At 35.6% G+C, this 23,637-nt stretch overlaps 1 protein-coding gene across 1 annotated transcript in view; it reads left to right on the top strand.

The window, feature by feature from the left end:
* The window catches only part of ROBO2 (roundabout guidance receptor 2), an 83,219-nt gene that overhangs the window by 42,430 nt on the left and 17,152 nt on the right, over positions 1-23,637 (top strand). The window contains exons 9-12 of the mRNA XM_022578293.3: positions 540-821; positions 6,097-6,253; positions 14,940-15,200; positions 19,420-19,625. Of these exons, the coding sequence (XP_022434001.2) occupies positions 540-821; positions 6,097-6,253; positions 14,940-15,200; positions 19,420-19,625 (906 nt within the window). The remainder of the gene's footprint in view (positions 1-539; positions 822-6,096; positions 6,254-14,939; positions 15,201-19,419; positions 19,626-23,637) is intronic.

The raw sequence follows: 23,637 nt of genomic DNA on the forward strand, positions 1-23,637 counted from the left end.
TTACACTCCATTTCTGGAGCTGTGAAATCAACCCAGATAAACAGCAAGTTGAAACTTCAGAAGAAAGTGCCTCATAGTTTGGAGAGTATAATTTTGGACATGTTTGCATCTATTTAGCAGTTATATTCCATGTCTCTTGGGATAAAGTGGAAAAAGATGCTTTAATCCATGATTTGTAGATTCACTTTTGTCATTGCTTCAGTAAAGAGCTAACAATTTCATAGATTCTAAAACAGAATGAGCATCTGAAAGCATTTTTTAATAGTGAAATATACCAAACTTCTCATTCATGGTTGAAGAAAATGGGGGAAGGGGTGTGTTAACCAGTGAGACATGAAGGACGAGCTGTAGGCCTGCCTGTCACAAGGCTGATAGCTTGGTGATGGTTGTATATCATCTACCCTTCATTGGCTCATGAAGCCCATCTCAGCTGAAATGCAAACGTGTGGCATGACACGTTTATTTTTCATCTTCAGTCCTGATAGTTTTGGGCTTCCTGTGTATCATTAAATTGTTTCATTTCCCTATGTTCACCACAGATGTGCTGCCACCAGTTCCAGGCCAAGGGGATAAAACGGCAACAATGCTCTCAGATGGAGCCATTTATAGCAGCATTGACTTCACGACCAAAACCACTTACAACAGTTCCAGCCAAATAACACAGGCTACTCCATATGCCACTACACAGATATTGCATTCCAATAGCATACATGAATTGGCTGTTGATCTGCCTGATCCACAGTGGAAAAGCTCAATTCAGCAAAAAACAGATCTGATGGGATTTGGTTATTCTCTACCTGATCAGAACAAAGGTAACAATGGTATGTCAAGTCCTTACTTCCTGAAGAGTTATTTTCATATCATTTTTGCATGAGATAGAAATTAGTATTTGTTGTTCAGTTTAGTGATTCATCACCAGGTTCACTACCTAAACTAAAAAATATACCGGCATGTATTCAGTACCTTCCACAATCCCCACCACCACCACCGTCGTCACTATCACCACACACCAACACCAATCAGTTTCATCCTTTTAGCTCTTTTTTCAATAGTGATCAATAGTCCATCTCGACTTCCATTAGGCAGGATAGACAAAACATGCCTCCACTGTCCTATGACATCTGCTTCTGAGTTGCTAACTGCATGTTCTGCATGGGCTTGTGCTGTGAACTAATCACATGATGCCACTATGACCTCTGCCCTTTAACCCTTAGCCTTACTTTACATCCCTGACTACCGATTGGCTGAGGGATTGTCTAATAGAATGCCACACAACCAGTCACAGGATTTCAGCACCACCAGCTCTCACAACAGCTCAGAGAGGAGTGGCAGTCTCTCAGGTTGGTCTCGTCACAGTAAGGAGAAATATTTGTTTGTCACCAGCATATGACCTGTGTTCCTAACAACCATGAAGAAGTACCTGGATCACAACTCACTGTCAGACATTTATCTTTCAAATAACAATAACAGTTTATCCTAATGAAATCATGATTTGGGGGAGGGGGTAAAATTCACCATCACCCTTTATGTACTAATTGTACAAGGATGTATTCAGGGAAAAATAGTACCATTTTACTAAATACGAATTATTAAGGATCAGATGAGTTTGATCTGCCTTGAGCCCTACTTAAGAGTCCAGAGAACTTTACAATAAAAAGATCTTATAGGAAAATCAACCCCATGGTGTGGACAGCAAAAGATGAATTCAACAAAAATGCAAATGATTTTGGCAATTGTTCATAATATTAGGAGTCTGGTGATGTGACTTCCTATCTTTGGACAATTTTTCCGAAATATTATGTAATATAGTATTCTATTGAATGATATTATTTAGAGTAAGGTCCTGATACCATGCTAAACAAGAATGTTAATATGGGACATTATTCTTTACATTTAATTGCCAAAAAACCCCTAATCTTTCCTATTGATAATTCTTTTGTGCTGTAAATTTTCATATATATTCAAGACACAACAGCTGAACTAACAGTCTGTACTGCAGGTATTGTATAGCACACGTGGGGAAAAACACATTTTACTGGAAAGAAATATTTACCTATCATAATGAATATCAGTGATTTTCTCTAGGCCCAAGGATCCTCATCTCTAAAATGAGGAGGTCCTAGTAGACATTCTAACTTTCAAACATAACATCTATGTGGTGTGTGACTGACAACTTTATCTGCACATTTCTAGTTGATGCCATGACCTTATTTGCTTATTTTTTCATACTTATGATATATTATTTATTTCTATGAAGCTTTTTTTAACCTCAGTTCCTTAATAAAAGATTATGGTATATTATGATATGTCACAGGCTACGAGGCATCAAAGCCATAAAGAGTTAATTCTTTTACGTCATTAGGTTAACATTTACTAAATGACTTTTCCTCAGAGATAAAACACTTTCAGTCTGAAAATGTTAATGTTCTATCTCCCCTCCAAAATGAGCCATTTGCTCTTCTTACCTATTGGTAGAATTAGATACATTGTAGAATGCAGAGAATTTTAAACATCTATTATGAATTTAAACTGGCTTAATTATATAGGGGAATTTTTTTGAATAACCTTATATGTCATTTGTACTGTCATTTATTTATGAGGAATCCCACAATTGTACTGAATAATTAAAAAATTAATTTTATCCTAGGCTTATTTCATTCAAGATATGCAAAGTCTCTCTCTCTCTCTCTCTCTCTCTATATATATATATATATATATTTTTTTTAATCTATATATTGTAAGCCATGGATTGTTTAAGACCTTCTGTGAATTCCTTATTAAACATTCTGTATATCTTGATTACCACTGAGTTTTTAAAGTTATCTTTTGAGTAATTGTAAGCAGAACATGATTCACAATAGTGCTTACTGCTTTTCTGAATCCATTAATCTCCTGAGTGACATTTATATATATATATATGTATATGAATTATATTAACTACTTCATCTACATTTGAATACAAAATTACTTAAATTGGTGATAGAAAGCATTCTTTAGGAGGTAAGAATGACGTGATTATTCTCTTCTTAGTTTAGTCAAATTGAGTTTAATATTAGTTTGTTTTGTGCTTATAATCAGAGGTATGTTTCCTAAAGCTCAGATTTAAGATCAAACTTCCCTATGGATATTGGATCATATCATATTGATATTATAAGATTTTCTTAATTTGTGCACGGTGATGAAACAAATTTAAAATAATCACAGTAATAAAGAAAATTGGACATTCCTGAGTTATATGAATGAATTTCTCACCCTTTTTGAAACACTCTTATGATTTATTAAATACATAAGTTCTTAGCACTTCTCTTAAAAAGGCTAACCATTAAAAAATATAAAACACAGATTTTTTCAAAATAGTATCTGTAATCATAATTTTATATATATACATGCATATACAACACAGTGCCAGTAGTAATAACTAAATCTTTTTATATGCCAGTATTGTTTTAAATAGACTATAAGTTTAATTTTAAAATGAGCTATTTTCATAATTTTCTTTACATAGAAATCATTTGTTCAGCATAAGTAAATATAAATCCAAATATTTACATTTTCAGTTGAAGAGGTACGGGTCAAATATGTTTGCAAGTCATCAAAATATGTTCCCCTAAAATATAATGCAGGCAGTTCTCACCTTAAAATGCTTTATGATCTTTGGTTGCAAGTAAACAGCAACACAGTGGGTTCACTTAGATCAAGATATAGATCTCAGATAGTTTAATTTTCTTAGCTCATATCATATGCCACTATTATGCTAAGAGCCCACCTCTTAACTCATTCTAGAGAAGACAAAGCATGTTGATTGATACTTACCAAAAGTACCCACAATGAGATGCAGAAATTTCCCCCAAAGAGGGGAAAGTAGACATTGTATGGAAAACCCTCACAAATTCCCCCTATGAATCACCTCTGCTTCCACAGCACATTTTTAAGTAAGTTGTTTGGAAGAGTTGATAACGGCTTTCCTGACCTTGGACAAGGATTTCAACAGAGCTGGGTTCAGAGCTGCTGAAATTGTAATTTCCAGTAAAGCTGCTGCATTCTAAATTGCTTGTTCTTTTACTGTGTGAATATGGACCACAAACTCAGAAAGAACCTCTATTTTCTCATCTATAAAATGGAGATGTAAAAACTTCCCTCTTTGTGTCACTCAGTTCTGGTGGTGATCATATAACATTTCTAAAAGTGCTATAAAAAGTGAAAAAAGTATAGTACACATATAAATATACAAGGGATAAAAGAGGTACAACTAGGGAAAAGCTATGAAAAACACACGCCCAACCCATTCTTCTTTGAAGTATTGAGACATAGTTCTGATACACAAGATACAATCTTGTTTATGATTGTTTTGATCAAGAAACAAAGAATTAAGGCTCACCTACCTTAAACACAAAAATTACAGACAAATTCAATCAGGTTTATTATTTCTTTTCTAAGAATCGGGTTATTTCTGGGATCCTCATTGGGGTAGGAGTTGAGTGTGGAATGGCTTTGGAAACAGGTAGAATTGAGTTTGCTTTGAGATAGAGGAGATGGGAGAGTGTGATAATGGCTGGCATTTATTGAACATTCTATACATTCTGAGCCCTTTATATGCCTTATCTCTTGTAATACTCAAAATAACCCCCCAAAATAGTAACTTTATATTTTTTTACATGTATAGAAATTGAGGTGATATCTATGAATAACTTGTCAAGTAGGTGAGAAACTAGTTTTCAAACCCAGAGATCCAGCTCTTATCCTCAAAGCAGAAGATACCTGTTCTCCTTTCTCTTAATACTTCTTCTGCCAAAGATAAAAAGTGAAAGGAAAGGTGAAAGCACTCAGTTTTCAGGGATGCTGTTTTAAATATGTGTGTATATGTGCACACTACCTAGTAAACAGACATAATTCCATAACTGGCAATAGTGTATATGTTCAGTTCAGTAGTTTCATCTGGCACTCAAAGTTGTTATAATTTTCTGAATTGGCTGATGCAGGTTAGTAATTGGTAGAAGAAAAGAAATGAGGTAAACTTCAGTGATATCTCTATTGTTAGATAGCTCTGCTACAATTTGATGCTCATAACTTTTAGTTCCAGAAAGATGTAGTCCAAGGGGTCAATACCGTTTTTTTTTGGAGATACAGCTATTGACTGTAGTGGGAGTGACAGAAGTTACTTAGGTTCCCCGAAACATTTTTTGTCATCCTGCTCAAGAAGTACACATTTCTGCATCCAACTGTGGTCCACTTAGGAAGAAACTTGATGTACTTAATTTTGGCGGAGTAAAAAGTACTGCATTGAACAAATGATAAAACTATATTTTTATATTTTTTAAACTCTATTTCATTAAGCTCTGGTAATTCCAGATATGGCTTATATGCTGCCAACCTACTTTCTGCTCATGTTTTGTACATGAATTCATTTGTATTATGAGAATACTGAAACTGATTACTATATTTCCATTAATTTTCCCCATATTTGGAATTTTAAGAAATGTTATGCTTAGACATCTGAGAACTACTCTTACTATAGGCAAAAATAATTGTGCCATTCATTAGTCAGAAATTCTATAAAACATATCATTGTGAAAGATTTATAAGTATCCTCCAGATTGTAGTTGATTGATTTTTATAAGTTACTTTTGAGAGAAAACTGTTACTCGCCTGGATTAATTAAATTGAGTAAATTCTAATGGAAAAGTTTAGCCTGTATCCTTAGATACTGCATTTTCCACTGAGACAGATTATGCAAAGGAGCATTATAAACGCACTAAAATCTTGACATTTGAAAGAATTTGTTATGGCCCATTATTTCACCTAACAATGAAAATGTGGAGGCAGCAAACGTGAATAAATCAATAAATTAGCTTTTGCTACCGCAGCCATGTTTTTGGTTTATTCAACTCTGCAGTTAATGCATTGTGAAAGAAACAATATCATTTTGAGTGATTTATAAAAATGTTTTTCTTATTATATCATTTCATTGTTTATAGCTTTTAACAGCTGTAACATACTGATTCTGGTGTTTTGAAAACATAAATACATCTTCCTGCCTGATATACTCTGTTTCTTGTGATATTCACTATGTCTGAATAAACGTATTATTATTTTCAGGTGGGAAAGGTGGAAAAAAGAAGAAAAATAAAAACTCTTCTAAAGCACAGAAAAACAATGGATCAACCTGGGCCAATGTTCCGCTACCTCCTCCCCCAGTCCAGCCCCTTCCTGGTACAGAGCTGGAACACTATGCAGTGGAACTGCAAGAAAATGGGTAAAAATATCTCATATACCAGCAAAATGCCCAGGGCTATCCTCCTTTCTCTGTTATGCATTTTTGTCTTGATACTGTGTCGTCTTCCTGTTTTCCCTGCTGCCTTCCCAACCTGTTCATTGCTCCCCCCCCTCTTTTATTGTTTCCCCATCTATATATTTTTAGCTGATAAATACAACACAGCACATATTGAGGACGTAGAATCCTTGGCCATCAAGTGCCTTAGATTGTCTGCAATCATGATAATGCAGCCTCCATTTATAATATTGCTTGTTAGTTTGAAAGCAAGTAACCCAGAGCTCTGTGAACTAAAGAGGCACTCCTGAGAAGGGCTGAAAAGGAAATTAAAATAACCTTCTTCATCATCCCTCGCATTTCTCTAATGACTTGATGTCTGGCCATAGCAGGGCGCCCACTGTTGAGCTCCATCACAATGGGATAATTGTAGGGATCTGGCCAGTGGGTAGGACTTTAATCATCAGCTTTGATGGGAATTTAGGGGTCCGAACAATAAAGGAGGTTCAAGCCAATGCACACTCTGTAACAAAACCTTTTAAGTTAGAAAATTTCCTTTAAGAGTTTTAAGTTAAGTGACCAGCTTCCTTATTCTTTCCCAAACATCTCACAAGAATTAGTTTGCTTTCCTCTGTTAGTTTAAGTGTTAATTGATTTTGAAGTAGAAAGACATTGATACTGTTTATTTTTTAATCCAAAAAAAATAGCTAGTCAGAAGAAACATAGTCTCTTTTTCTATTTTAATAATTCTAAGTGCTCTGTCTTCCTCACAATTTGCTTTTGACTGAAACTGAAAAATGCAGAATAGAGGCAGTTTTTTATTCCAAGTTTTCCTTTATTTAGAAGTATTTAGGTATTAAAATATCTCAGTTTATTTAAATAATGGTTTTATTTCCTATCTTGTTTTACATAAAGATCACATGCACATGCTTATAATTTTTTCTCCATCTCCTTTTTTCTTACATAACTGCTGTCTTTGAGGTCTCCAGATTAATTTTCCTAACTAGAACTTTCTTTATCACATTTGCTTCCGAAAAAAGATTCCATTTGCTTTTTCTTACAGTTACCTAATATATATACACATATACTCTATATATTCATTATATACACAGATAGATAGATAGATGGGCATGCATATATATAAATAAGCATACCTCCATATTTTTTCTCTATATCTTTCCTTCCCTCCAAAGGGCTTCATTTGCTTTTGTGAGATTGTAGCTCCCATATATATGCATGTCATTTTTATTGTACTTTTGTTAAAACGTTCACACCTGAAATGGGAAGTTAAAAGTATACCTTCTTTCTCTGACTTTTTTAAAACAAAATTTTGCCCATGATCTTATGTAATACATATCAATAATAAAATATGTTAGTGTCACACAATTCCTAGGCAGGGAAGCAGGGAACAGAGGTGTGTATTTCACAAGAAAATATTATTACAGGGCTTAGAAAAATGCATTTTAAAGGCTGTAATTAGAAAATAAGAAAATAGAACTTGTAAACTGGGGAGAGAAAAGTAGTGTTGTTAAACATTTATAAACATAAAGTCTTGAACTCAGCGTAAATATTGTAGGTAATTTGGAATCTTGATTAGTAGATTTGAGATGATGATGAGTTTGTCCATCTCTTGTTCTTATTAATATTTTTGTATTTTCTAATATGCAAACCTTATAATACTGAAAAAAGATTTTTAAATATTTTCTATATACTCTGCTCTTATGATATTAACTTTGAGCTTTTTTTTTTTTTTTTTTTTTTTTGCGGTATGCGGGCCTCTCACTGTTGTGGCCTCACCCGTTGTAGAGCACAGGCTCCGGACGCGCAGGCTCAGCGGCCATAGCTCACGGGCCCAGCTGCTCCGCGGCATGTGGGATCTTCCCGGACCGGGGCACGAACCCACGTCCCCTGCATCGGCAGGCGGACTCTCAACCACTGCGCCACCAAGGAAGCCCTAACTTTGAGCTTTTATAGAATAGTTTATATGCCTTGATTTGAAACTTATGCAAATTTAAAGTTTTCTTGAAATAGAAACAACAAAAAACTTTAGAAGTCACCTGTTTTTAATAATTTTTATTTCTAACAAACAAGGATTCAGCAATTGTGCTTCTTATGGTGATATGTAGATTTTGCTTTTGTTGTTTTAGTATATCATAATAGAGACCTTATTCAACATACATTTTTTTTTTAAGTACATAAGAACTGTTAAGCCCAGTGCCAGAAAGGAAAGCAAAAGAGATGAAAGAAACAAAAACACAATTAATAAGGAGGATGTGATCCCTGATTTAGGAAACTCACAGAATTCAGAGGTAGAGACCAGAAACCACACACACACACACACACTATTTTGTATGGCGAGCCCTAGGTAAGCAATGTGTACAAAATAATAACTTGCATACAGAAAGGGATAACCATGTATGCCAGATAAGGCTGGGGCAAGCCTATAGAAGTTGAGTTTTGACGTGAATCTTGAATCACTTATTCACAAATAATAGTACCCAGTGTTGGGTGTCTATTGGGTGCCAGGCTCTGAGCCAGAAGCAAAAAGGACAAAGATAATGAGAAGTAGTCCCTAACATAAAGTAATCTCCACATCAGAATAGATTTCTAACCAATGAGTACAACAAAATGTTACTAATGTCACTATTTGCCGTGCAGATGGAGAGAAATTTTCCTGGCCAAAGGCATAAAATAGAAACAAAATGAAAGATGAGGAAAAAAAGGAATAGTCCCATTAGTTTTCCTTTAGTACTTCCTACTCTTCCTTTGAAACCCCACCCTATTCTAGTTAAGGTTACTTACCTTTCCTTTACTTGTCATTATTCCTTAAACTTACTTCTCTATTGTAATACTCATCACATTGCATTCTAGTTGCTTGTCTATATCTTTCTGCCATATGAGGTTTGTTGAGCTTGAAACATGCACAAGATAGAAGATAATTTGAGAAGGTGTCGTGAGGCCAGTTGTGAAGTCTTGTATGTCTTATAGGAATTCTGATCTTTGGGTATAGAAGGATTGGAGGACATGAGGCTAGGGCAGGTAGATAATGTATGGGATTTTGCAGCAGAATGGCCAATACCATGAAAATGATAAGAGAATAAAATAAGGCAATGGCAGCGGGATGGAGAGAGAGGGATAGATTTTAGAAATGTATCTAGCCCAGAATAATCACAATCTTGAAAAGATTGTCTTTTGCTTTTTATTACAATGTTTAATATTGTTTCTAAGAGCTTAGATATCATCAGTTTTCTTTCTTGGCCTTTCTTGAGCTATTTTTCCCCCACAACACTAAATATCAAAAGTTATCAAATCATTGTCCTAATAGACAATGATTTGTTAATTCAGTACTATATCAACAATGGTAAATGTTCTCTCTCATCAATATGCCTCTCTCAGCTAGACAAAAATGTATCAAAATGTTTGTTCTTAGCTATAAATATAATGTATTTTAATGTAATCATACGAGGCTAGGAAGAATTCAGTAGTAATTCAATAGAAAACTAATGCTTTGTTTTGCTATTGCAATTAGAAATTGGCAGGCTTTCGTGGTTGTTGAACTTTATTGTATTTTTATTAGTAGTTTGGTGTTTGTATCTGGCCTTTCGCAAGTTAGTTCACATGCAACATTGATTTGTTGCCATCCTGCTTATTATTCACCAGGCAAGACAGATAATATGATGCCTCATATTTCACTGACAGGAAGTCAAAGAACAAAAGCTCCTCTAGGAAAGGTTGGCCAAGAGACCTTTGGATTGGCATTAGAATCATTTTCACAGTCTTTTTTAGGTTACTACAAGAAAAAGTTGAATTTTCATCGCTCAAATAAGATATACATCTGTAAATTTGAAGGAAACTCTAAAACCAGAACTATGCTTTACAAAACATTCATAGAGTCATCTATTACTTTCTTGCACTTCTTCAGAAACTGCACAAAACCTAAGTATCTGTTGTTCTGGAATGAATTAAGACATGAATACCTCAGAGGTGATGCACAGTTCTCCCCATCATATGATTTGCACCATATCCCAAATTTCTTTGACCTGTTCTCTCATGTTCTTCGCCTAGACTTTCTTTTATCCCCCTCTCTCTATTTTCCACTTCTTGCACAAACGACTGAGATGAATCCATGGATTTTTCTTAGTTCTGCTTCTGTTCCACAGGGGGACAGAGTTTGCTCACTACTGTTCTAGATTGTAGAAAAGACTTGGCAGAATTGATGATAAACACCCATTCTAGTTAAATGGAATAGCAATTAGAATATTTTTTAGTCATTTAGTACATTATGCAATGTAATTGTATAATGTTAAAACTCATATTTTATGGTAGACTCTCCTTTGCCTGATGGTATTTGAATAATAAATAAATGAGTTGAGTAAAACTAATTACAATTTTTTATGTTACCTTAACACATGATATATGTACCATTACTTACTCCTTTTCTTATGTTCTGTATGTATTTTCATTCCATATGTGTATTCCCTTTGAATTATTTGAAGTAAGAATAGTTTACTACTTATAAGGTAGGGAAATTTTAGGAGATAATTGCCTACTTCCATTTGAAAGATTGAATATATAAATGTTCTTTCTTTGTTCAAACGTAGGACATCCCTGACAATAGTCTATGTAAGCAAGGAAAGTACATGTACTAGTTTATAGAATAAAACTGTGCTATTTTGTAACAAGTTTATGAAATAAATTTAATTATAACTATTGATGAAGTATAACAGGATGCATATTCCATATTGAAAATGGGCAGTTTTTTAAAAAAATTAGGCTACTTATACATATTTTTGTTTGACTTAATAATATAGCATTTAAAGTTAAGTAAGTTAAGGAAAGAAACCTAAGCATTCTTAATAATGAAGCAGTTTGTGAGTCTTCATTTCAAATCAATAAATATGCTTATCATATACTATTTTTAAGGTATTACGTCAGATGTGGCCAAACAGGAATAGTTCAATGTCATTATGTTAATGTAGCTTAAATCCACTTGAGGGAAAAATACTATTAACATGTGAAAGGTTAAATACTAAAATAAATTGGACAACAGTTACAGAAATCAACATTGGAAATAGCAGAAGACAGTGTATAATCAGTTTTCAAGTAAATGTGCAAAAATATTATCAGTGCAAGTTCAGAAGAGTTATATATCAGTGCTATTTGGCCTCATCAGGGAAATCTTTATAAAAGATATGGGATTTAGCCTGTAGCTTGAAGGATTTGTAAGAGTAAGCTAGGTGAAATTGGAGGAGTCTAGCTTATTTGAAATAAGTTGAATTCTTTAAACTAATGCACGAGGATGGAAAAGTACAAAGAAAGGAGGAAACAAACCAATTTCTTTTGAGCAGGAGATTCTTGTTGAGAAACTGAAGAAAACATCTGAAAAGGTAGGTTGAGGCTTTGACACATTTAATGGACAGAACAGAGTAAAGTGAAGTGAATGTTTTATTCCAAGAGTTCTGATGTTTTCATAGACAGAAAGTGTAAGTGATGTGCAAGATTGATTAGAAGATGGGGAAAATTAAAAGCAATAAATCCAACTGGGATAGTCGTTATGAACCTTTTACACCGCAGACTCTTATCTTCGAATGAAATCTAACTGTGATCTCCAACATAAAAAACGTGAAAAATGCCATCGTTTTAGAGCAATATATTTTCTCGGGTCATACTGGTACTTATATAGCCAAGAAATGGGAATACAAGTTTAACTGTTGGTATTTTCTAATATATAAAAGTGGTTATTTGTAACACACTAAAGTGTGCCTGATACTAAAATGTAAAAGACATTTCAGAAGAGATATTATCAGATTATACAGGGCTTCTGAAACAAAGTATTCAGTTTGCAGCTCATCGAGGTAGAAGATTATTCAGGTACCCCCAACAAGAGATGAAAATTTAACAGCCAAAGATGTCATCACACTCTGTATGAAACCTCTCAGTGACTATCCATCACCCACAGGCAAAATTCCAAACTCTTTCTTGGGGCTGATGAAGCCCTTCATGATCTAGCACATACTCACCTCTCCTGCCTCATCTATAACCAACCTTCTCTATTTGCCAGCTGTTACCAGTTAGAAAGCTGAGTTCTTCAAATACTTTAAATTTTCTCTTCCTCTGGGCCCTCTCATGTGTTACCTAGAATATCCCCTTTTTCAGTGGTCAGCAGAGCCTCACCCAAGCCCCAAACTAATTTCAGCCTCCCTGCTTTATTCTTATAATACTTGGTATCTTTGATTATTTGCTACATATCAGTCTGCCCCACCGGATTTTATGCTCTATAAAAAGATCCAGTTACCTGACACATGTTGGTCAAATCAAAGGATGATAACTTGAGGAGTTTCAAATAGACTTTATTTTTTTAGATCTGTTGTAGGTTAACAGCAAAACTGAGCAAAAAAATACATAATTTCCCAATTTCCCATGCCTCCACACATGCATAGCCTCTGCCACTATCAACATCTCCCACCAAAGTGGTACATTTGTTAAACTGATGAAACTACATTGCCACAAAATTCTCACCCAACATTCATGGTTTACTGTACGGTTCACTCGTGGTGTCGTACACTCTGTGTGCCGATGTACAAAGAAAAACTGGATGAGTGTATAATGACATGTATCCACCATTGTAGTATCATCCAGAGTAGTTTCACTGTTGTAAAAATCCTCTGTGCTCAGTCTGTTCATCCCTCCCTCCCCTTAACCTCTGGCAACCACTGATCTTTTTACTGTCTTCATAGTTTTGCCTTTTCCAAAATGTCATATAGTTGGAATCATACAGTATGTAGCCTTTTCAGGTTGGCTTCTTTCACTTGGGTAATATGCATTTAAGATTCCTCCATGTCTTATTATGGCTTGATCGTGCATTTCTTTTTAGCACTGAATAATATTCCATTATCTGGATATGCCACGAGTTATTTACTCATTCACCTACTGAAAGACATCTTTGTTGCTTCAAAGTTTCACTAATTATAAACAAAGCTGCTATAAACATCCATGTATAGGCTTTTTGACAAATTCATTTTTAAACAGGATAATTGGAAAGACACGCCAGTGAAACTATTCAAGAATCATCTGGACATTTACAAATTAGTGTTTTGTAAGGGACATCAGGACTAGATATATATATTTGTAATATTCATTCTATTTTCAGTTTCTTTAATAGAAACCTATATGCTAGATACTGTAATAGGTGCTGGAAATGCAAAGTGGAGAATTACAGAGTTCTCGAGTTAAGGATCTCATAGAATAGTGGGGAAAAAGAGACGTGAGACAAATAATTCCAGTATAACATGGGGAGTGCACAGTATAAGTATTATGGAGTTGTAATCAGTTGCATATGGTGGGAGCAGAGAAGGCTCACAAAACTGAGGACATTTGACTTGAACCTTGAAGGAGAAGCAGGAGCTCACAGTCACATGATTTGAGAGTAGTCATATACAGACCCAGAGATTAAAAAAACATAGAGTAGGCTGGTGTTGGGGAAATAATGGGAAATTAAGCTAGAATAATAGGCTGATGAGATGGGGAAGTATCTTTTTTTAGTCCTTGCTAATGGGTTTGAACTTTTTCTTGCATTAGCAATATCACTAATAATTTAAGCATAGGTGTGATGTGAATGAAGATTTTAGAAATATAATCCGATTGCCTGTATGGAAGATATAGAAGGGATGATGATGACATTCCAAGAGACTAGGAAAGCTAATGGGCTGGTTCATCCCAGAAGGAGATTGATCTGTGATCGTGGGAGTAGAGGTGAAGTGTAGAATAAAGACTTGGGGGATATTTAAGAGGTTGACTTTATAGGACAATTACATCTAATAAAATTGCTTATCTTATCCTTAAGTCTTTTAAAAGTGCATTGGGATCTATTTGATTTAAGAAAATAATAGCACGACAGAGAAGGTGTAAATAAAAATGCTACTGATTTTGTGTCACAATTAAAGCATTTTGGATTAATTTTCTATGTTCCCTAACCAGAATCCCTAAAACATGCTGTTTTTAAAATTGTTGTTTTTCTTTTTAATATATATTTTATAGGATTAGGTTTTAAACTTCTGTTTCTATAGATTTGAGATGTTGAGATACAAGGAGACATCAGTTTCTAATGAAAATATTAAGAAACTTAAGACAGTTGAAAGGCTATTGAATACATTTTGTAGCCCAAAGTCTTAATGATTGACATGTCATATGGAATGAAAGGTTGGCATAGATCTAGAATAAGAGTAAATAAAATTATCAAACACTTCTTAAATGAATATTGGCATATTCTTTTGGTGCACAAGAATGAACAAGAGAAGAAAGTAGTTAAATCTACAAGCACTAAATTCATTAATTGTCTTTAATTGGAAATTTGGTTTTTCTACGTCAGTAACTTTGTTGGGAAGTTATTGCCTTTTGTAACTGTCGGGGTAACAATTAGCTAAAAAGATCTTTTAAGAATAAATTGAGATCTTGAGATAACCGATGTACTTATGATTAGAAATTAGATAACAGCCAGGTGATTTACTATAATAGTGCCAACAACCAGAAATCAGGAGGAAATAAACTGGGAGAACATTTTAGATGCTACTGTGGTTGCCATTCATTGCCAGTGTAATTGTGTGTGTGTGTGTGTGTGTGTGTGTGTGTGTGCCTAAGTGTTAATGTGCTTTTTTTCCTCATTTAATTTCAGCTATGACAGTGATAGCTGGTGCCCACCATTACCAGTACAAACTTATTTACACCAGGGTATGGAAGATGAACTGGAAGAAGATGATGATCGTGTCCCAACACCTCCTGTCCGAGGCGTGGCTTCTTCCCCTGCCATTTCCTTTGGACAGCAGTCCACTGCAACTCTAACTCCCTCCCCACGGGAAGAGATGCAGCCCATGCTGCAGGCTCACCTGGATGAGTTGACAAGGGCCTATCAGTTTGATATAGCAAAGCAAACATGGTAAATATCCTCATGAGGTCAGGGGACCCATGCTTTCAACACATGGATAGAGGAAACGTTCTTTCACATTAAATTCACAAGAGAGTCTCATTGAACTCTACAGCTGGGGTTAGAAATGCTTTTGTACAACTCCTTCATCATCCAGATAAGGAAATTGAAGAAATGTTAAATAATTTGACCAAAGTCACACAACTAATTAGAGTGAATTGGAGCAAGAATTCAGATCTGCTGAATTTCAGGCTCAAGTGCTTTTGGCTACACCAGAATCTTTTCTAATTTACAGTTTAGCTTCAATTAGCTTATCCTTGAACTCACTTCCAACACCATAATGAAGGACTCTTTTTAGATTCTTCAAAGTGCCTGTGATTAATTCTGTATGTGGTTGTGAATATGTAAATGTAAGCTTCTGCAAATCACATATGGTCAGTGTCAGTTATTAAAAGACCTTCTTTGGGCTGAACTAAATGAGACAGAAAAGAACAACAATGTTAGTAACAGTAAACGCACACACACACAAAAGAGCCCCTAGAATAAATTACAAATCCCAAATTCCTTTTTTTCTCATTGATTCATAAACTTTCATAAGGTATAGATGGCAGTCTGCTAATGCATCCTGTGAAAAATATGACAGGAATACAAGTGGAACCAACTCTCACAGTTCTGTGCAGTTATTTTTTCTTATTTTCTCTCCCTTCTCCCAAACAGTAACATATAAGTTTGACTCCTAAAAATGAAATCTCAGTAACATACCTCTGATTATCTTATGTTGATTTACGTCCTATGCTTGAAGTTAAAGTTTTATGAAAGAGCCTTAGCTTCTTTTTTGGTAGTTTTAGCTACTGGGATAAGCTGATAATGAGATGTCTTATTCTCAGTGTTAATGAACTATGTGTTTTAAAAATACAACTAAATATACAAAGAGATACTCAAACCAGGAATATCATTTAAAGCTTATCACAAACATAGGTTCTTTTTTTAGAACCAGAGGTTCTTGAACATTTTCTCAATCATCAGATGTTTTTCCAAAGGTCAAAGACATTTTACTGGTAAACAGTATTATTTTGCATCAGTCTGCTTTATAGAATACAACTATTGAAGTTGAAGCCAGCTGCTTTAAGAGCCAGAGGATTTCTTTCAAGTTAATTAAATGAAGCCCTGCATATTAGTCCTTTAAAGCACAGATTCTAGCTTGGAGGTTCTCAACGCTGCCTGTGTTTTGGAATCATCTGGATAACCTGGATGCATAGGCCCAACCCCAGATATTCTGATTGCTTGGTCTGGGATTTGACTAGGGTCAGCCAAGGCTGGACCACTGCCACTGCCACTCCTTACGAGCTGTATGACAATGGGCAACTCGCTTAACACTTCTGTGCTTCAGTCCCCCATTTGTAAAATGATAATGGTAGTAGGAATTGACTCATCTACAAAGTGAGAGGGCAGTCCCCCAAGACCACCCTCACTTCTGACACTATGTACAAGTTTGGAGAGTCCCCAAGACTACCCCCAGGTTCAAGAATCGCTAGAAGGAGCCACAGAACTCACTGAAAGCTATTATACTTGAAGTTATAGCTTATTATAGTGAAAAGATACAGATTCAAATCAGCCAAGAGAAGAAATGCGTGGGAGAAAGGCTAGGGAATTCCGAAGACGGATCTTCCATTTGTCCTCTCCCAGTGGAGTAGTGAAAAGCACAATTTCTCAGCAATGCAGTGTGACGATATGGGTCAACCAGGGAAACTCACATGAGCCTTGAGTTTCGGAGTCTTTACTGGGGGTCTGTCACATAGATGTGGTTGACTATTGCATGGCTGACCAGGGTCTATGGCCCCTCCAGAAGGTGAGCTGATATCCTGTGACTCGAAGTTCCCTCCATAAATCATATAGTTAAGACTTTCTGGAGGAGCCTCTGGCCTCCAAGTAAAGACATTTTATCAGACAGGATGTTCTAGAGCTTAGAGATTACCTCTCAGGAGTACAAGGCAAAAGTCTAACTTCTCTTTGGGCAAGGTCAAATTCTTTATTTCACACCACTGTTTTTGGGAGAATTAAATGAGTTTACACTTGTATAGTACTTAGTAAATTATCTAGCCACGTTATAGCTGTTATTATTCAGAGGGCTTGGGTTTTCACCTGAGTTGTTTATTGCTGTCTTTCCACTCTTAGAGCCCCACTTAGTGAGTGCTCTATAGACACTTGCTGAATGAGTGAACAAACTAGTTCTCGTCCACCTGCCCCAAGTACCCACAGAGCACACCCTGCTTCTCTCTCTGAGTATGCTTCTGTTAATCCAACAGTCCTCCAGAATGCCATGCTGGTGGCCCGTGTAGGAGGTATGAGTCTTCATGTGCTCGCACAGGACCTTGCCCTACTAGGATGGCAGTGCCAGCCCATCTGGGCCGCACATCGACATCACAGGAGGAGTATTTAAAAATGATAATTCCAGGCTTCACCTCCAGGGATTCTGTTCCTATTGACACATGAAGTGCAGAACACAGTGCCTGTTACTAGAAGATACTTAAAAATGTTACGTGCCCTTTTCCTGTTCATCTCCTAATTCTCCTGAATTCAAGGAATACACTTTCACCACTCAGTGTGCCTTGGTTCCATCAAGAGGTGTCAGCAGTGCTGTAGGACTAGAGTGTTGGTCTGTTCGGTCCTTCTCAGGACCAAAGTGAAAATTATTAGACAAGAATGGCCCATGTATATAAATATCACTTTATATTCTCTTACTCATGACTTGACTCACTCCATCCCTGCTTCACAAACAGAATTTGAGGTTACACTTAGAGCAAGATGTTGCCATCAACACTCAAGATTTTCTGTGAAAGCATTAGTTAGGAAATGACTTCCTGACTTTCCAATGAATGAGCTGTGATGAATGCCAGATAATAAATGGGACCTCAAATGCCTTATCTATTAAATTAAAAATGTGGGCCTGATGATATTGAGGGAGCTTCCAGAACTAATATCTTAGGTTTTTTTAACATTAAAAGGTCTAGAATCTTGTTAATATTGGAGTTGGTTACAGGTCCAAGAATGCAGTTGGGAGAAGAATATTAAACAAATTCTGGAAAAATGAAATATTTTCCCCATAAATGCAAATATTAAAGAAAATCTTGTATCTTTAATTCAAAAACTAACCATAAAAATGCATAAATCGCCCTTAAATCCAGTGGTCTTTTAAGTATTTTGTATCAAGGCAAAAAAAAAATAAAAAAAGAAAAATGTGTCCAAACATGCTATATTCCCTCTATAATGACAGTAACAAATAACAGACTTACTTTCCTTCAGCATTTTATGGTTTAGAAAAAACTCCTAAGTAGTCACGAAACGAGCTGACTGGACTCTAGTGTCCAGCTCTGCATTTTACTAGCCATGTTATTTGAAACTTAAGTCACTTAAATTTGAACCTCCCTTTAAAAAATTCTGAAAGAGAGGTGATAATACCAGTTCTGTCTACTCCCCAAGGTTGCAATTAGAGTTATTCATTCATTGCCACTGGTTTATTTGGCAAACCTACTGTTCTAAACACAGAGTGCTGAGATGAATCTTTTCTGCCTTTGAGGTGTTTAAGACTTTGGTGGCTAAGACAGATGCAAAAATATTAGCTAGAGCAAAAAGTAGCCATTCCTCCCCAGTTTAACCTAAACTCGTTAAAGTGGAAACAATCACCCAGCCTGATTCCTGGGGGATCGTGCAGGAGGAAAGCCTCGTAAGGCAGCGAATGGGCCATGGTTGGAGGGAGAAGGTGTTGGTATTAGATTTTCATGTGACATCTTTTCTTCATAAGGGCCAGCAGGTGACGTGGGTTACACAGGCTGAGTAGAACTTTGACAGAAAACTGGGAATGTAATTGTATTCTTTTTGGACCCAAAAAAAAATCAGCTTTAAATAGATAGGTGTGATGAATATTCCTATTCTCCTTTGGGTGATTTATTTGCACAAAAATGCTGGGTCTGTACTCTTTTTCCTCTGTGTATCGTCCCGTAAATACCCATAGAAGAGTGTAATAGTCTATACTGTTGTTACTGTTTTGGCAAGTCATGTATACGTAGACCATTGTCTCTGCTGAAATGTAAGAAAGCATAGTAAGCTCCAGAATTAGTTAAAGGAAAGCAAGAAAACAAAATTAGTTACCGCAGCAGCCTGTTTCATTCTAATTACAATTTTGTGGAACGCTAACCAGTACTTTTCTTTTCCCTTCCCTTGTGAATCCTAGGCATGTTCAAAGCAATAACCAACCTCCGCAGCCCCCGGTTCCACCATTAGGTTACGTGTCCGGAGCTTTGATTTCCGATTTGGAAACAGATGTTCCAGATGATGATGCTGATGATGAAGAGGAAGCTTTAGAAATCCCCAGGCCCCTGAGAGCACTAGAACAGACGCCCGGATCCAGTACGGACAATCTAGACAGCTCTGTGACAGGTAATGGAACTGATTTAATAGGAATAGGTGACCCATTTGTAATATTAAAATGCATCGAAAGTCAAATACTTTCTTATGTAAGATTTATTCCACTCCATGTATTTCTTTAACGTTTTTAATATGTTAATATTAAACACAAAATTCAAAAAGGATTTGGAAATACTTTCGCTTTGCTGCAAAAATGATAAGAAAATTTCATGAATTTTAAAAAGCTTTAAAGACATGAAAGAAAACTCAGTTATATCCAGGGCTTTCATGAAAAGTTCACTCTACTGGGGAAACAAGTCTATTACATAAAAAACCTTGACTTTTAAAAATGATATATTTTGTATATCAGGAGCAACATACAAAGTGAATGCAATCTTAAAACGCTTCTTGATATTTCACTCCGTAAAATCATTCACTGGTGAAAATAAGCAACTCTTCAGAATAAGGCTCTCTAAGGTTGCACAAGGTATTATTTTTAGAGTGGAGAAAATGTATAGCGAGATAAACTATACATTTATGCATTTCATATTGTTGATCCAATAACTGCTTCTCTCCCAAGAAATAGTTATTTTTGCTGTTTACCCCTTTGACTTCCTCTGGCCTCCTTCACCAAGTGAAAGGCTGCAACTGGTATCCTCCTAGGATGATCCCAGGATTGCCACCTATTTCCAAGGATTTAAATTTAGCAAATTGTATTTAAAAAAACTTAAATCCTAATGTGTACACAGTGACTGTGGAGAAAAGTAAAAATTCAGTCTTTCTATTCAAGTAGGTATCCGTTCTTTGATACACACACGCAAATGCCTCTTACGTGACTATAAAGATATAAGTGCTACAAATGTGTTGCCCATGCATGTCCTATCCTTGAGTCTTCTCTGTATACCACCCATTTCTATATTTACTTTCATGACAATCTTCATTCTAGGAGTGCATTTTACCACAGTCCCATTTAATTCATTTTTCCTCCAACGACTTCTTAATTTGCACACATTTCACACTGTGTGTTATAGTTCAAAAACACTGATGGAAATTCCTTTATGAAAGTGATGGAGAAGCATGAGTACCTACATGTTTCCTCTGCACGACTTCCTGAATTACACAATGTCATGCACAAGCCTACACTTTTCAGGTTTTCTTTTTACCTGGGGGCTGTCTGCATGCCGAGCTAATTAAGATTTAAGAAGTGCAGATAAACTGCTGTGATTTGAAATCCAGATCCGACTGAAGGTGGCAGAGCAAAAGTTTAAATCTTTGAATGCAGAGAGCTAACTTATTACTGCACTATTATGTTAAGCCCCTTTGCCTGAATTTCTAGCATAATCTCCTTCAGGGTAAAATCTGCATAGTTTTGCATGTCTCACTGCTGATACTGAACTCTTTTCTATTAGGAATGCAGTAAAAATTGCAATGATAAAAGTCAGCCACAGCCTATGTAGTTCTTTTCTTAAATATTATAATGTCAAAGATGGTAAATATACCTATAAATCAGGAGAAGGCCATTTTGAACTTTTACATGCTCACCTGTTAATAACATGTTTCACTGTTAACATGACTGCAGTTAAAGACAATCTGAATTTCCCCTTGTAGCTGGTATAATGTTCACTCCAAATGAAGCTTTTATTGGTAAGAAAAAGTCTGTTTTCCTACTTAAATTCGGTGCTTAATTACTGCCATATATAAAAACCTCAAGGTGTTTAGGTATGCATTCCACAATGAATTTATCCTATGAATAATATCTCTCCTTAGTTAGTTAAAGAAGTTGCACTCTATACCAAAGTAGCCAAGCAGGAAACTTTTTTCTTTTTTTTTGTTTTTTTGGGGGATTTACAATAACTTTGTGGGGAAGGTATGATCAAAGATTTAATTTGCTTTCTAGGGTGTAAGTGTAACTTAAAGTAAATAAAAGTTAAAAATAAAAGTAAATATAGTTTTTCAGAAAAAAGGATGTGTGTGTAGGGAGTGTGTGTACAGAAGAGCGTGTGTGTCTGAAAGCATAGCCTGGGTTTGTGATTATGTGTAAGGTGTGTGTGTGTGAGTGTACGTAGGAGTATGTATATGAGCATACATAGCATGCTGAGTGTAGTAGAGCACGTGTGCATGTGTGTATGTGTACCTGGGGGTGGCCCTGAGATGCATGTGTGTACGGATCAAAAGCTACAGAAACCAACATGCTAATGAATATTGCTCTAACGTGTTTATGTTTTCTTCAGACACTCAAGGCTAGTTTAATGGTGCTAAATGAGGTAGGCAATAAAACAGAGGCTATTTCCATTGGCTTTGTATGTTTTTAAGATGGTAAGTGCCCACGGAGAGGATTCTGATTTTTCCTCAAATTACCTTGAATTCTAAATTTGTGTGTGGTGTGAGTAAATTAGTCATCACTTTCATCTGAATTCTCTATTTTCATTTTCATGAAACTAATGACCATTTTTTTATGAAATAGAACTAACAGTTACGTACCAGTCCTTGAAACTCTAAAGCCAACCAGAACGAAAGCCCAGCGATAGCACAAAGATGGGCTAATAAGACTGTATATAAAATTATTTAGAATTTTACTTCTGAAATATGTTGCATTCCAACAGCTGCCACATTAAGGAATATCAGCAGTTAACAAGGTACAGAGACTATTTTTGTAAAGGAATAAATATATTATTTTCAAATGTTTTCGGAACAACTAAGTAATTTATGAGGGCCTTTAAATTTTTTGAAATAATGCTTCATGAATGGAAAAGGCCAAGAAGAGAGGAAAATATCAGTAATTCTATAACCCATAATCTCAGTGTCTTAGCCTGGTTGGGTAGTTATAACAAAATATCATAGACTAGGTGGCTTAAACAACAAACAGTGGAAAGCTGACAAGTCCACGATCAAGGTGTGGGCAGTTTGGGTTTCTGGTGAGAGCCCTCTTCTTGGCTTACAGGAAGCCATCTTCTCACTGTGTCTTCACATGGCAGAGAAGGAGGCAAGCTCTCTGATCTCTTTTTATAAGGTCCCTAATCCCCCCTTCATGACCTCACCCTCATGACCTCATCTAAACCTAATTACCTCCCAAAAGCTCCACCTCAAAATACCATAACATTACGGGTTAGAGCTTCAGCATATGAATTTTAGGAGGACGTCCATAACATTCAGGCATGGAAAATGTATTTGAAAATCTGTTATTTATTGATTTCCACAACAAATATTTATTCAAAGTCTATTCCTTCCAGCCACTTGGCTAGGAATTTAGATTTGGTAATAATAGTAATAATAATAACAACAACTTGCACATATATAGCCCTTAGTACACCCAAGGCACTCTTCTAAACAGTTGCCTGTTTTTTTGTATGAGTGGCTTAGTGAGCTAAGAATGCTTCTTACATTTTTAAAGGGTTGTAAGAAAACAAGAAACAAACAAAAAGAAAAAATAAATGACAGACAGCAAAGCCTAAAATATTTAGTATATGCCACTTTGCAGGAGAAGTTTGCTGATCCCTGTTCTAAGGTTTTCACATGTATTAACTCATTTAATTGTCACAACGCTATTTTTATTCTCATTTTATAGATAAGGAAATTGAGGCACAGAGGGGTTTAAAGACTTTCTTTAAGATCACCCACCTGATAAGTGGCAGAAGAATGTTCAAAATCAATCAGCCTTACTCCAAAGACCAGTTATCATGATCCCTGCTCTGGAAATGCTCAACCGTTTTCTCATCTTTGGATTTAGCATATTTAAGAGGAAAATGATTTCCTGGTCTGTTCTTCTCTCTCCCTTTCTGTGCGTGTGCATGTATACATATATGAATAAATATATATTTATACAAATAGAACACATTATTTTATCTCTGGAAACATTCATTTTTACCCCTTATACACTTAATCAAGATCAAAAATATTAAATTTTTAGATGTAACTTTTATTATTTGTTTTTCTCATATTTCATTCTATATTCAGTTATAACGACTCATGCCAACAAAATTCAACTCTCATCGGGAGTCACATTTTTATAATTTTATTTTAATTTATACTTACAGTTTAAACCTAC

Source organism: Delphinapterus leucas, chromosome 4 (assembly GCF_059928025.1).
Source record: "Delphinapterus leucas isolate spDelLeu-1000000601 "Yukka" chromosome 4, BTC_Dleu_Yukka2, whole genome shotgun sequence".
Lineage (NCBI taxonomy): Eukaryota > Metazoa > Chordata > Mammalia > Artiodactyla > Monodontidae > Delphinapterus > Delphinapterus leucas.